This window comes from Malurus melanocephalus, unplaced genomic scaffold (assembly GCF_030028575.1).
Source record: "Malurus melanocephalus ecotype Western Australia unplaced genomic scaffold, MMel_1.1 scaffold_4, whole genome shotgun sequence".
NCBI lineage: Eukaryota > Metazoa > Chordata > Aves > Passeriformes > Maluridae > Malurus > Malurus melanocephalus.
In genome coordinates this window covers 5,044,489-5,060,636 of record NW_026623236.1, presented here as the reverse complement: position 1 = coordinate 5,060,636, position 16,148 = coordinate 5,044,489, and the positions used below count along the sequence as shown (strand labels likewise).

Below are 16,148 nucleotides of genomic sequence, written 5' to 3'. Positions count from 1 at the left end.
ATGATCCTCAATGTGCTTTCCAACCCAAACCATTCAGTGATTTTAACTAACGTATTATATAATATGATCTTCTATATCACATAGGCCTTGTTTTCCATCAGTATAGGAAATTACCTGCTTGATCAACAGAAGTTTCATGACTATCCACAGCCTTCCAAGAAATCACAATTAAAGGATTTTTTTATATAGCAATTAACATTTTAAAATTTGGATTAGTTCATTAAARTTAATTTAACTTTTCTTTTGAATTCTCCCATATCCCCCTTCTACTTCCAGATGAACAGAGCAGTATTGGCTATTTCTAGTGTTTAATGTTTTAAAAACTTATACCAATAGACCAAACTACTCATGCAAATAAAACAAATGCCTCAATGTACAATGCAGTTTGAACTTTCTGTTTATGTTACCTTGAACATTGTTTTGAATTAGCACATTACCAACCCAGAACCACCACCATCTCACAAACATATCACACATCCCACTTTTTTTCTACACAAAGATGATTTTTTTTATCCCAAGTTCACCACTGGATTCACATGCAGTTGGTGATCTACAATACTTTCACTCCTTCAGTGTCTGAGACAGCCTATCTGCCTCTTGCGATACTCCTGACCACTTGCAATACTCATGGGGTCACGTTGGGACCCCATGACCTAAGGGTCTTTCCCWACCAGAATAATTCTAAGATGATTCTATGACCTATGTTTCTTAAATATAAATTGCCTTTTCACAASTAAATGTGTTTGATTGCACCTGGTATGTCAAATACTTTAGACTGCTGTGCATGAATGAAACAGAAGAAAAAGGAATTAAACCAAAGGTTTCCAGTCTTGATGCAAGGTTTATATTTGCATCACAACATTAATTGCATATAACTGCAAAAGCCATTCTGCATAATCTTTTGAAGCAAGTACACTTACATATATAGCATTCATATTTTCAAATAAAAAACTTTCAAAAGCAGCYCTTTAAAGGGAAATACCTAAAAGCCAATCCACCAAAATAACCTCTGCTGCTCCRGAGGACCATATAAATTCAGTTAAASTCAAATTTAGTGATTTAAGCCATGCATGTCCCAGAGTTTAAGATATTTCAAGTCTGGTGTTATTTACCTTTTAAACTTTTATCTTTAAATAACTGAATTAATACTTAGCACTTATCAAATACCTAATTACAAACTCATATATGAAAAAAATAAATGGGCCTACTCTTGCTCCAAAATTCACTGCTTCCTAACTGGYAGGCAGTTTTGCCATGCGGTTAAGGTATTACCTTAACTCTGCAGCAGTCAGTCAATAATGTCAATTGTACAATCCATGAAGGATATTCTACAGGATATTCTCCTGTGACATAGTATATCTGCAGTGGCACTCAGAATGCCTACATCCAATTAATGATAAACACAATAAGACAAAATAACTTTATTAAAAATTAATGCCATATCTGAATATTATTAAAAGTGTTTACCCCCAAGCTAGTCAGCCTTCACTCAAAGGCTGATTCAATAGATGCCAGGAAATCCCAAATCACATTCCTGAAGATATAYCCCAAAAGGAAATTTAATCAGACCTATTTTACATTAATTCTGTCCTTATACAATGCAAAAATGTGAAATTGTTAGACACCACTCTTCAGTTAGCTACACACGCTTCAGAATTGAAGTCAAACCATATTTTTTGCTCACTTCCACTCCAAACAACTGTATCTCATGAAAACTCATGAGATAATGGTTCTCTTCCAGCAATAAGGATCCCACAGGATTTATGATACAGCCAAGCACTTCAATTTTGTACTGATAAGCATATGCGTTTTGTCCACCTGTAAGATAAAGTCTAGTTGCATTCTTTTTCCTAGATCTGACTTCACTGAAATCAATGTCAAAGCCTCCCCAGTCTGTCACAAGATACACCTCCACGCAACTTATATATGTATAGTTTAGTCTGTATGTTTCAGTTCTAATTCTTCTCTACCAACAGTAGCTCTTACGTCACACAGTTTTAAGTCTCAACTACAAACTACAAATCCTGATGACAGTCAGAGGAACACCCTCTGCRGAATTGCAGAATCTACCAYCCCACAGCTCCTACAAACCACAGCCACTGCACTGAAGATGAAAACAAGCATTAAAGGAGTAARAGTCATAATATAGATAAATATACCTGTTTAATGGACATTAGAGATTGAGTTTGTCTCTGGAAGGGAGAAACTAGTGATTTTTTCCAATCTAGAATTACCATATGCACAAACTCAACCAATATTTTAAGAAACTGCAATTACCTGCAAAGTTCTCCTTCTCCTCATCTGAAAGCAACTGCTTTTTTTTCAAGTGTAAATTTTGCAGAGCAGTTTCCAACAATTTCAGGGGAACAGCAGAGCACTCCACAGCTTTCTGAAGTATCTGCTTACACTTCTTCTCATTTTCTAAGTGGTAAGAAACACAGAAGTAAAATAACAGTTACACTAGGATAATATGTTTGGGTCTTTTTAAAGACAAGGTTACATTCATGCTGTTTTATATTCACTTTGCATCATTCTATGAAGTCACTGTTCATTAGAGACTTCTCCCCCTAAATATCCACTTTGAGGAAATTGCCTGGAAATAGTTTTAAGTGAATCATGCAAATCAATTTTTCACGTGAAGTTGAATACCAAGTCACAAAACACGCATTCCCAGTATTTTTTCGTATTATAACAACTGTAAGAAAACACAACACATTCTAAAACCCATTTTTTTTCTGTAATATCAGCAAGGAAATATGACTTTTATGGACTTTATTATGTATAAATTATAAAACATCCTTTAGGTACTTATTAGAAATCAAATTTAAAATCAGCTGTTTTTAAAACTGTTCAATAAAACATCACTACTYCAGACAGCATTACAATTAAGAAAAGACGAGAGCAAAGCAAGGATTACTCTTCATTACAGTTTTAGACATTACTGAATGCCATAAACAGGGAACTTTGAAGAGAGTTGGGATGGAAAAGGGAGTGTTTTAACAAAACATATTGAAGCAGTTAATTTACATATGGAAACATGTGCACATGTACCTGTCAGAAAAAGTAAAGTCATATAAAGGAAGTATACTGCAGCCACAATACTTTCCTTGGTTTAAAGAGCATCTGGGCAAAACAATGCAATGTTTTGTTACAGCTGTCAGTACCCCTGAAATCCCAAATGCCCTTCTTCCATTCCAAAGCATCAAAACATAAAGCACTTTGTTCTTACAAGCATGTACATATGTACRTATATACTCAAGTATTACAATATATAATAGTATATTTGAGAGCACTATGTCCCCAGCATGCAAAACTCCACTAGTAAACAAGGTTAGACATCAATGTTGCCTGTAGCTCAGGGCTGAGGGAAGCACAGTGTGGTTATCAGGAACTTATGTTCTAAGTAACCTATTTTAATAATGTGAAATGGGTGATGTCAGACACTGAAGCAAGGAAAAGACCAAAATTAGATTAGCTATAATTTCATTTAAATCAATTTTGCACTAATTTGTTAGAACTAAATGACTATTTGACTAGTCAAATACTGTTTCTTCTCCCAAATCATTAGTAGGTGGATAGGCTTTAAGAATCCTTAACCAGCATTGTGATTCTACCTTTGCCTATATTTAGTAACCACACATTGCTTCAACAAAGCCTGCTACTCGAAAGTAATTCCTCCTAGTATTATGTGCCTCATTGAGTAAGAATGAACATGACAYTGAAACATATATTTAAAAAATTAACTGCTTCATTCCCCCTCAACAGATGAGGATCCAAGGCACAAAAGTAAAGCCAGAAGTATTTCTAAGTTTCAATCAGTCCACTTCATCACACACCAAAAGCCTGAATCATGCACCTTGGCACAACATTTGAAATAGCCAAGAGTAGAGTTTTATCATGGTCAAGAATTCTGACCAACTCACAGTAAATCATCTTCAAGTACCCCACCTGAGGCACCCAAGTAAGACCAAGACAGCTCCTCATCGGAGCTATTTAAATTAAATTTTACCCAGTATTTAATTAAAAAATGGCCACAAAAACCAGAATGGCACCTTTGTGTTATGCCATTTCCAGGTCATTAATATTCAATTAAGAAATCAACATCAATTTGCCAAGTCTAATTTCATAATTTCAACTTAAGCTTATATCTTGAGCAAAACTGCGAGCTAAGGAAGAGAACATACAATTAACTTTTTCTTCTTATTGCAAGAGGAAATACGGACAGGTGTGCCAAGCACTGCTGAAATCACTGGGATGAGAGGTAAAGCACTACCCTCCTCCTTTCCCTCTAGCCTAAGTGGACACAGGGAAAAAGGAGCAGAGCTCTTAAGTAACAATGTATAACTCACATGTTCCACTAATCCTCTTTGAAGCACCCAGCAGGGACACTGTGGCTCCATACACATTACCAAATGACACCTAGATCAGCTCAAGGGTAACAGATACAAATCAGAGAGCACACTRCAGATAGAACAAAGCCGATCATAACTGGCTTATTTCCTTTGGAATTAGCACTTCATTTTAGGTTGATTGCTTGTCAAAGTAAGATAAACTATTGCATGAACACATCCCATAGCTACAGGATGAATTTAGTCATCGGTAACCTGTAGTAATATTTCTACACTTAATTTCTACCTAAATTACACAATAGGTTTTACTATACTTATTTAACAATACCTTTATTATTGCAGTATTAGTGTTTAATCATCTGATTAAATAAACACCCAGTGGTCACTACTTATTAGCTTCTTTTTACCACTGTTTACAAGTTCAATACCATAAGTTCATATTAGAACAAGACTGGTCAGATATAACCAACTTATGAATAACAAAGAAACTGTACTTTCAAGTCACAAACACAGATTTTTATCTTCTTTTTCCCATCCTGTACAGGAATCATTCATAAAACTTCTCCCATCAACTGTTTTACATGGCACAAACTCTTGGGGGGGGGGGGGATGGGCAACAGCCTTAACTGATAACTTCCTTGGTAATGGAGCAGCAAAGAAAAACTGTAAAATCTGAGACAAATACTTACTGACTTTAACAAAATGGCTCTGCCCCATGGGCTACTTTGAACATCTAAAGTGCATCCTAAAATACAGTTAAATAGTATTGAAGTAAAAATATATAGACAAAATCACTACCAGTAGAAAGTAAACAGAAGTAAAGAAAGAAGAATAACTAGTACAGTATATTCAAATCCAGAGTGTAGAATAGACTGATCTATTTAATTTAATTTATTTAYTGTAGCTAAGTTTGGGAAGAATTTCTCATGTTAGCAGTATTCAACAACTTGCATGATACTGAAAAAAAATTAAGGAAAGCAAATCACAAAAAACTCAAAATATATCCACCAAGCCTTTTCCTTTCAAATAAGAAAACAGCTTTTACGGAATGTGCTTGTCCTTCTGTACAGCACAAACTGTCAAAGGAAGAAATAAACAGGGTGACATAGATCATTGYTCAAATCACTCATGGAAACAAAAGAAGAGACATCCAAAAATACCCTAKGGGTAGCCAAGTACTAGGACAACCAAACTCCAGTGTATTTTGGTCTAATCAAAAACACCCTCAGAAACTACAGATGCTGCTTGGAAGATAGAATTTCTATCATAAAAAAGCAAAGGATTTGAGCCTCACTTTTCAATGCAGGAAAAGCCCTATTCAAAAGCCTTCCAAGGCAAGATCTGAGTTAAAAAAATAGAAACTACTGACAATTTTTACCTTGTTTTAAAGTTGTTTCTAAAAAGAAAAAAAACCAACAATGAACATGTACAGTTTTCATTTTAAAAATGAACACATGTTCTCAGTTAACTTCAATAAAAAAAAAAAAGATTTTGTTTCTGATTCAATACCTATCAGTTTCCTTACAAATTATGTAAGGGAGCAGAAGCTTAAAACARCAAAACCAAGAACACCACAAAACAGCAACACCAGACAAGTATTTTGACACACCTTGTGATAGCTCAAACTGTGCAAAAGCCACATGYACAAAAGCAAATTTCTTGCAGTTCAGTCTGGCTAGATGAAATTGGTCCCGTGCCTCCTCTGGATCTTGAAGACTGTAAAGACAGAATATTCATAGTTACATAAGGTGAAGAATCTGAGAAACAAGGATGAAGTTCCATGTGCTGAATGAAGTCTTTAGATAATTTTGGAAAAGCAATCCACCTATATGCTAAAGATTTTCCTCTTTCTTAGAGCAATCAGTGAACTACAAATCAGCAAAGAAATTTGAAATTCTAATAATTGAAAGACATCAAGCTGAACCTTTCCAAAATTCACAGAGAACTTAATCCTTAAGCTATTTCACATGYCATAGTTCATTCACCTGTGGCAAATTTTAATCCTAGTTTTATAYTCAGCCATAGATTGCCAAGTAGGATAATGCTTGCACACACAGCACAGCAACATTTAAATATTCTAGAGGAACTACAGTCTAAGTAAATATCAGTCAAGATACAAAAGGCCTAAAGCTACATCACTATGAAATAACACATTAAGGTTACATTTCAGTGGACATAAAAAAAAGGGAGCTGAACACTCATACCAGCAACATCCATAATCAAGAGATAAAGGAATTCTTTCCAAAGTTCCCCCTAGGATCTACAGGTAAACAAAAGGTACCACTCAGAAGTGGGAAGAACATAAGATTTATGACCACGGTTCAAAATAAAAGTACAGAAAAATACAAGATGGAAAAGTAAAGAGAACATATTTTTAGTAGAATTCTGTGAAATTTTGAATGAAAGATGTTTTTCATCGTTTAGGCATGTTACTAGAGTCAATAGGTTTACTGAACTCTGATCATCCAAAGCAATAGGAGAAGCACAGAATGACCCACCTGCAGGCAAAGTCTGAATGAGAAATTAGGCTGTAATATGAACTACATTCACTTTCAAAGAGTTGGTTAAAATTTAAGTTCCTGTAGAAAGCAGCAACAGCTTGAACAGCAACAGACAAAACAAGACCTAACACTAGCAATAGGCACCAAGTGCCACATGCTTGGTGGCACTGTGCTACAGTCAGAATTCCATGAGAGCAGGTCTGGCACTGTTCATGTACAATACAGATAATCAGACACAGAAGCATTGTTTGTCTTCAACTATTTCGGAGCAYACTCATTCTTCAGACAATCTTGGTATCATAAAAGGTCAAAAGGTATTGGCACAGCCAGAATACAGCCAAAGAAAGACACCAGGACAAAAACAGTCCAGTGTCAAGAATGGAAGAATCCAGTTTCTCACCTACAGGTTGGGCAGAGATTGAGAGCAGGCTTGGGAAGAAAGACTTGGGGGTGATAGTTGATGAAAAAGTCAGCATGAGCCACCAGCGTRCGTTCACAGCCCAGAAAGCCAACAAAATCCTGGGCTGTATTGTGTGGCCAGCAGGTTAGAGGAGGTGATTCTGACACTCTGCTCTTGGGTGCTGAAACACTGCATTCAGCTCTGGGACCCCCAACAAAAGAAGGAAAGGGACCTGTTGGCACAAGTCCAGACAAGAGCCAAAAAGATGACTGGGCAGCTGGAATACCTCTCCTATGAAGACAGGCTGGGAAAGTTGGTGTTGTTCAGCCAGGAGAAGAGAAGGTCACATGGAGACCTCATAGCAACCTTCCAGTACCTGAAGGGGCCCAACAGGGAAGCTAGAAAGGGACTTACTGTCAGGAGCTCTAATGGTAGAACTAGGAATAAAGGGTACAAACAGGGAAAATTGAGGCTAGATATGAGGTAGAAGAAATTCTTCACTGTGAGGGTGGTGAGTCACTGTAACAGGTTGCTCAGACAGGTTGTGGGTGCCCCAGCCCTGGAAGCATTCAAGGTCAGGCTGGAAAAGGCCTTGAGCAATATGGTCTAGTGGAGGTGCCCCTGCCTATGGCAGGAGGGGTTGGGACTAGGTTATATTCAAGAACCATTCCAACGGCTTAACATTTCATGATTCTACAATCAGAACAAAACAGTGTTGATGGCAGTAGATACTAAAATCTCAAGCCACTGCCACTCCGGAAGCGTGTGATGCTGACTTGCTTTTCCACCTTGTTTAGGTGGAACATTCAGGAGAACAGCAAACATTTCTACTGATTAGCACATTTCTTCTCCTACCAAAGGCAGTACCATCAGAACACCTATTAGCGTCACTTAGCTTGCACTATAGGTATTGGTTTACCTGCTAAAAAAATAAACTAGAAGCACTTTATGAACTCATGAGATGAGAGGRTTTTCTTTAACAGAAGCCAAAACTAAGCAGAGAGAAAAAATATAGCACTAGACAAACTGACAGCCAGGAACAGAGAAAGAAAGTGTGGAACACCAGGGAAATTTCAAACACAAAAAAAATTATAAACAATGAGAAAAAGTTATGAGCAATAAGTAAACATGCCAAACACAAAAGATACAAATAAGTAGTCACTGATTAATTTAACATTAATCTCCAAATACTACAGACAATCAACACTGTTGTTTTTGAAGTCCAATCAACCAAAAGCAATTTTATTGCTGGTGTGATTACACATTTAGTTCATAAATGTAGTTTCACATAAATAATTGATATTATATGCCACTCTGGGCAAGGAAGTATTAGCTTATAATAAATGTTTAAGAACAAGATAGTATCTGAAAGCAATTTCCAAATGAGGAATCATAATTTAGGGAGATGCTTAAAGTGAAGTGCCATTGCAATTGATGCTATAGCAGATTTTGATGGGCGCATTTTTTCAAAGGGGTTTGGAGTGCATTATTCATCTTTTTAAACCAAATTTTCATTAGGCAAGTCAAGAAATATATGACTGATACTCGCCAATTAAAAAATAGGCAGCAGAAAACAAAAAGAGCAGATCTGAGGTACCCAGTGAATTCTGGGTAGATTCTACAGTAATGCTGGCTGTTAAAGTAGAAGATGTTTTAGTAGAGCTCTAGAGTGCATTTTAWTAGTGAAACAAGACAGACTACTCTCCCAAGAAGGTCCCTAGAGGCTGCAGCAGTGAAACAACTGAAGACACTTCACTAAGACACCRTAACTGGAACTATTCACACTATTAATGCATTAACAAGTTACTGACAGTACCTTTGGTTTTGCTTTCTACAATGCATGACACAGAATACTGACCACAGCTCTTGTATACATCTTAAAAGAATYCACCTTTCAAAGCACAATCTAAAGATCAAGTGAAGGTAGGTCCAAGTGATTAGGGAGGTAGGAAGTAATCTGACCTTAAACTCTCCTACAATGACATAACAGATGTGACTCGATCACTATTCTGGAAAAGAATTTCCACAAACTACAATCCAGAAGATTATGCTGCACAGCTTATGCTCTGAGGAAAAACAATTAACCTTTGAATAAAAATGCTATCTTACAATGTAATGTAAAACTTTCTGGAAGAGATTTTTTTAGTCCGCTTACACAAAAACATCTTCCCTCTTCAAGATATTGAAGATTCACAAGCAGGTCATTATTCACTCCTGTTTGTTTCTCAACAGGAAGGTGAACAGATTASTTCCACTGTATGCTTTTGGTAACAGCAATGCAGCAAGACCCATGCAAACGATAGCACAGAGAAGTAGAACRTTTATCATACTGCAAGATGAAATCATATGCCAAAAAGTCAAACACAGGAAGAACACACAAGAAAAAGATTAGCTATGTTCACTGGAGAATCACCTGCTCAACTCTAATTGTTAGATTGCAGCATTGTTTAAGCATGGCTCTTCAAAGAGAAGTGTGTTAACATCTCTAAACCAATTAACTTTAAAGAATCATGTGTATTAGGATATACAAAAAAGGCAAGAAWTGTGGAGACAGAGGATGAGGTGACTAACCAAAGCTACTTACCTTCAAGGAGCCAGAATGAACACATTCACACAYAAAATAACTTGTTGCAGAAAACACCAACAAAACAAGATATTCTCATAATAATTCAAACACAGAATTYTCATACTGAAAATTTATACTTACGCTTTCAACTCAGCAAATCTCACAAGGATGCGAGCATAGCTYTCATCTTGGCTATACTTTTCTGCAGGTAATGCAGTCACTGCTTGACTGTAACGACCAATTAGTCTGTTTAGTAGGCTAACATCCATCTGAGGAACACCCTTTTTCTCTAGTTTACGCAAAAAACATAGCCAATCTTCTGGATTATTTCTTGTCATCATTATTTGATTAACAGTTCCAGAGTTATCTGACAGAAAAAAAAGGAGMTTGATTAAAACAGAAGCAAGCATACACAGAAGAAAACACTTTTTATAAGCTTTCATGCAAAAGCAGTTTCTGACCATGCTCTATTCTTGTCTAAGAAATAAGGAAGATGAAATTTACTTTGTGGTCATTAATATGGAAAAAAGACTACATTTGAAATCCTTTCAGTTAATTGTTCTTTCACTCAGTCTAGGTTAAGAACTTTTGCATAAGTGACAGTAGAACAACAAAACCAAATACCTGTTGTATCAGCTGAGATTTTAGTRCAGTTAAACTCATCTGTGATATTATCTTCATTTCTGTATTTGTTTTTCAAGTTTCTAACTCTATTCATGATTGATGTAATGTGTGGCAATCCTCTTTCACTTGGGTCTGTCTCCTCCATCTGCAGGCACACGGTTAAAGAACAGTGAAGTTAATGAAGAATCTTGTAGCTCACTTTGATTGGAAATACGATAGGAAAGCCTCTCATGTATCATTTACAGCTTGAGACTCAACCACATTATGTAACAAATACTCTATTAAGCCTTTGTCAATGTAGTTATACAAGTACACTACTTTACAAAAGACAACTTTGACAAATGAATTAGTACTTGACTGATCCAGCCAAATCCTAATCCATGCTTCAAGTAGCCCTTTCCAATAAGGTATATTCAGCATTTGAATAAAATGGGGAGCAGAATGCATWGCATGAAACAGCTTCTAGTCTATAGCATTAAATCACATTCTGAACTCATAATTAGGCTGGCTTTAGTTTAGCACACAGTGTTAATCCAAGCTCCCTGCCACAGGTTACAGCAATTGATTTTCACAGTTAAGGCTAAGCAGAAAAGAATTCACATTCTCCAGTGTTCCTAGGGTACTGACAAAGACAAGTGATACCTATTAAGTTTCTAAAAGGAGATTTACAGATTCAAAGACTTCTTGTRAGAGACTTATACCAAATCCTCAAAGTTCTGAGTTATTATCAGCCAAAAGATAATACAYAATACAAGCTGAGAGATAAGAATCTAGACAATCTGAGAAGAGCAAGATTGTTAAAATTAATTGAAAAAACCTAATAATTTCTTCCTTTTTTGCCTACAACAAACAGCTTTTCCCTTATCAATGTCCCATGCATCAAATGAACATGAGAATTTTATTAAAAACTGTGGTGAATTTAGTGCATATTCAGAGGATTTGACTTTCTAAGTACTGTGAATTTTGGCCCAGGAACAGTGAAAGTAATATACTTCAGACAGATTAAATAGATTCAAAGAAAGACTAAGTTTAGTTTTACAGTGAGTTGTTGGTCTTTGTTCGTTTTCTACTTGGGTATAACAAGCCAACAAAAAGTTGCTGGAGGGTTCAGAAACATTAAATCTATTTTTAGGTGAATTATTGATAGAGGAAGAATTGAATGGAATGAAGCTCATCTACCTTTAACCCTACTGTGTAAAAAGTACACCAGGCACCACTCTCCAAGTGTCACAATTAATTTTTAGAGCATTAATCATTACAAGCTGTCACTTCTTTAAAAGCACCAGACTCCCAGGTTTCCCCAAGCAGAGAACACAAATCGGAAAAATTRTCATGCGTGCAAGAGCTTGCTTACAAGCCAAAAGTAAGCATGTTCATCCTGAACTAGAAATGGCTCACCAAGAAGTGCAAGCCTGCTTTTGTCTATATAGAAGTGCTGTTTTGTAGGTTCAAAACACAGTTCCACTGTGTAAATTCCAAGACTTAATCTGGCAAAAGCACCATCTGCATTACCACAATGAAGAGGCCTTAGCACCTTAAGTGTCAGGAGAGACACTCAATTAGCTTCAAACAAGACCTACACAGAAAAAAGCCCAACAACCTATGAAAGCTAAAGACTGTATGCTATATTAGTAGTATTTGAAACACAATTTTTGTTTCACTGAACCAAGACAAAAAAAGGAACTCTGCTTTCATTTATCTTTAAAAATGAACCCTGAATAAATTTTAATTTCAATGCTTGTTTGGAACTTGCTTTAATACCTATTTAATATCTATCCCCTAAGACTCGATTTAGGCTGTTCTGAGAGAGTCTGCAAACTGTCCTATCTTTTGGGGGATCACTCAAATTGCACAGGTGATTACTATAGCAAAGACTGTTCAKGTGCCATTCTACAGATAACACTTATTTACTTCATAAGGAAAATTTTGTTACACACTGCAGTTTTGCCTTTTAAAAACACAGTAGAAGGGTTACAGGAAAACAGATACTCCAWATCTCCTCTTTATGAGTGAAAATATCCATTGAGATCTGTTCTTGAACTGCACCCATCCCCTTAAAACAGAGATGAAGTCAGATTCCCCAGAACCTGAAGCTCCAAGACAACCAAAAGAAATTTACTTCATGTTAAGTAATACCCCAATATCTCGTTACAACTGTAACTGCTAAGAATTCCCAGGTTTCTTAAACACATCTTTAAATTTTCCTCACCAATGTCAAAGGTTCATTATTCTTCCAGCAGTGATACATTCCCAAACGCAGTAGAYAAAAAGAAAAATAAATTCCGGCATAAATTTGGTTTTAAGTCTAAACAACACACATCAAACTTGCCTTTMTGGTATGCTGCTTAACTGCACAAGGTCCAATGTGGTACGGAGAAGAATGGATATGCCTTGTCAAAAAGGTAAGGGTCAGACTACCTCAGATGATCCCAAGAACCCACAGGCAAGAAATGTAGCTCTCCATCCTGAAGAAGTTCCTGTGTATCCAAAATTGATGGGTTAAACATTGAAAGCGTACCCTGTTAGCTTGCCTAATCCTCATGAGGTCCCAGAAATACARTTTTCATTCAAATCAATAAAATTATTCCTAGTTTGTAATAAAAACAGAACCAAAARAGCTTAAAGACTATTTTTTGAATGAGGACAAGCACTTCCAAATGTGTCAGCTTGCTGTGACATTTAGAGACTAAAAAGTACACTAAGGGCATATTCACCTATGTAATGTCATGATTTGCCAGTAAGTTTTCTACTTATGCCAATCCTCAACCACAAGCAAGTATTCAGAGATTCATTTTTTCTTAATCTGCTGCATATTTCTCTTAAAGAAATCATTTGCAGTGAATTTCCCTGTATGTATATTTTCAAAATCTGACAGTGAATTTCCCTGGATGTATATTTTCAAAATCTGACAACAGCAAAGACCTAAACCAGCCACATGCTGTTATAAGGGCATTGAGGAGATGCAGCATAGCCAACATCTAGAAATGCCTACAGGAGAGGAGGGTAGGAACAGGGAGAACACATAAGGCAAAGATCAAGAAGATACAGAACAACCTCTAAATAAAGGGTAGTAGCTAAAGTAACTTCAACCCCTCATATAGACCCATTAAATAAGGTGCCAAAGGACAAAAATTTGCTGTTGAAGAGCAGCAAATGAATTGGTAGTAGAGGTTGGCCATAAGATTCYATGTGTTACACAAAACCACTCATTGATAATAAAAATAAGTAACAGCATGCAGACTTGACATACTGTATTTGCTGTTATTACAATACTTGTTCTGTTTCCAAATGAAGCAAGATGCAGTTTTTCCTCAAAAGCAATTTTTTAAGAAAGTCTGAAAATACTTTTTACCTATTGAACAAAAAGGTACACTGTTCCTGTTATCTACTGGCATGTTGCWTTTGTCTACCCACAGAGCTGTAGACTGCAGCAAGAATTTTAACCAAGTGCCCAAGAGTTTACCTTGCTTTTATCCACGGAGTGAACTGATCACTCTGGTAAAAGGAATTAACATTATCTGTTACCGATGTTTTCCTTACATGTCCACACCATTGTAKGTACGTTGTTATCTTTAATATTTGTTAAGCTCTGTCACTATTGCCTGATTAAAGCATCTACTAGTGTCAAGATATAATACAATATAGATGTTTAAATCCTCCTTAGAGGACAGGTAAAATGACACCYGTTTCTGAAGCATCCACACAGGCGTTAAAAAATACAACCTATATAAATGTATAATCTTTCTTTGGTTTTGTTTACAAGTCCTAAACCCCAAACCGGGTTTTCTTAATAGGAAAACAAAAACTCCCAATACTAAGAAAATTCGCCGGCGATTTAAAAAAATTTGCAACATTAGCGAATAAATTAAACAATACTAAATTCTAATTAAAAAAAAAAAACAGAAAAGATAAGATTCAAAGATGCAAGAGAGGGCTAAGCCCGAGAGAGACTTAACAGTAGGAGCAGGTGAGGCAATGTAGCATAAACAAAGACCGTAAGGCGGCGAGTGAGAGGAGGAAACGCAAACAGGTTTTCTCGCCCTCAGGGGCGGAAGCGGAGCCGCAGCCCCAGGGGAGCCGAGGAGCCCGGCCCAGCRCCCCTGCGGCCTCACCGCAGACCAGCACCTCCGCTGCCCCCGGCCCCCTCGCGCTCTCCTCACCCACCCTCCCTCCCTCCCTCATCCCCGCTGCTCCCCGGCCCGGTCCCTTCACCCCCGCCACCTTCCCCGGCCCAGCCCGGCGTCCCCCGGCCCGTCCCGCCTCACCGAAGCGCCGCCGTCCCCGGGGCCGGAGCTCCACTCGGACCGAGAGCGTTTACGCGCTGCCCCGGTTTGAATGTGAGGCCGCCCCATGAGSGCCCTTCCCATTGGTCGGRAGGATGGAGAGAGCGAGCGCTGATTGGCTGCAGGAGGGAAACACCGGCGGGCCGCCCGCCCATTGGTCGGTGGCTGCGCCGCYGCGGGTCCCAGCGCCTTGTGGGCCCAGCGGGAGGGGCGGCCGCGCATGCGCACTGCGGTGCTGGAGGCCCGCTGATCGCGCAGCGCGGAAATGGGGATAGGGGAATTTGTTTAATTCATGTATGTCAAAATGCTTTCCTCTTTTGGCCATAGCCGGTTATGATTTGAAGCTTCATTTAGTTGAATAGCGGGGCTGTGTGTCCTGTTCAGCTCCTTAAGACTACGTCCCCTCTGTACCTTTTCTTCCGAGGGATCCTTCATAAGCCGATCCCRTATCTGCTGTGTGCCTAAGGCTGCTAAAAGCAGCTCCTTCTCTGAGCTGTCCTGTTCTTGGATTATAGTAATGCAGGCGGCACTAAGTAGAACAGTTCGGCCTCGGTTTGCGTTCTGGCTGTACACAAAGATTTGTGTGTTCTTTGCAGCTGTATGGTGCTTTTCATGTTTGTAGTGCATTCACTATGACGCTTATCATACTTTCAAGATTGATAGCCCATGAAAATAAGTGAGATATGTATTTGTGTCATATTAATTTGTTAAGTTGCTAATCGTTTGCCATAGACATCACTCATGTATTTATAAGAAGACACCTGCACTGGCCCCTCATTGAAATTTATTTTATTTTTCTTTTMTAGATTTTATTCAATTAAATAAAATTATCCAATCTCATCTAGTGATACAAGCTCACTCTACACTCAACAAAAAGATTTCAACAAGGAAATGCAGTCCAAACACCTATTTTAGAATGTGATGGATGATCCCATGGAGGTGCCTGTGTTTCTCTATTAAGTAAAGAGAAATTCTAACTTTCAGCTGAGTGAGATGGTATTTTTTCAGCATTGCCTTACTCCTCCTTGCATGTACAGATTTTTGTTGTGTTTGTTATGTTTGTTGTGTTGGTGCTCTCATGTTCTACGAGAATCCAGATCTAGTGAAAATTTTAAGAAATGGTCCAAGTTGCATGAATCTGCTCTGCCTCTGTCTTCACTTGAGGGATGCAGAGGTAGATTATTTTATTAGCAGGAGTTTTTTATGGGATCAAAGGAGAAGAAAGTGGTATTGTTCTAGTAAGTGAATAATGCCATAACGAGCTGTCATTTAATTATTGTAGCTGTGAAATCTGGGTACCATATAGATTTCTGGTAAAACCAGTATGAATAGAAGAAAGAAGATGGAATAGATTTTTGGGGGAAAAAACAAACATGAGGGAAAAGGGTCAGAGAAAGAAAAGCTGTAAAACTCACAGAAAAAAAT

General features: G+C 37.6%; 1 protein-coding gene across 1 annotated transcript in view; it reads right to left on the bottom strand.

The window, feature by feature from the left end:
• Window positions 1-14,776, bottom strand: part of TTK (TTK protein kinase) — a 30,659-nt gene extending 15,883 nt beyond the window's left edge. Inside the window, exons 1-6 of the mRNA XM_057369434.1 lie at window positions 14,706-14,776; window positions 12,770-12,917; window positions 10,441-10,585; window positions 9,958-10,183; window positions 5,959-6,065; window positions 2,278-2,421 (exon numbers count right to left, since the gene is read on the bottom strand). Coding sequence (XP_057225417.1) covers window positions 2,278-2,421; window positions 5,959-6,065; window positions 9,958-10,183; window positions 10,441-10,585 — 622 coding nt within the window. The 5' untranslated portion in view covers window positions 12,770-12,917; window positions 14,706-14,776. The remainder of the gene's footprint in view (window positions 1-2,277; window positions 2,422-5,958; window positions 6,066-9,957; window positions 10,184-10,440; window positions 10,586-12,769; window positions 12,918-14,705) is intronic.
• Window positions 14,777-16,148: the final 1,372 nt, after the last annotated feature.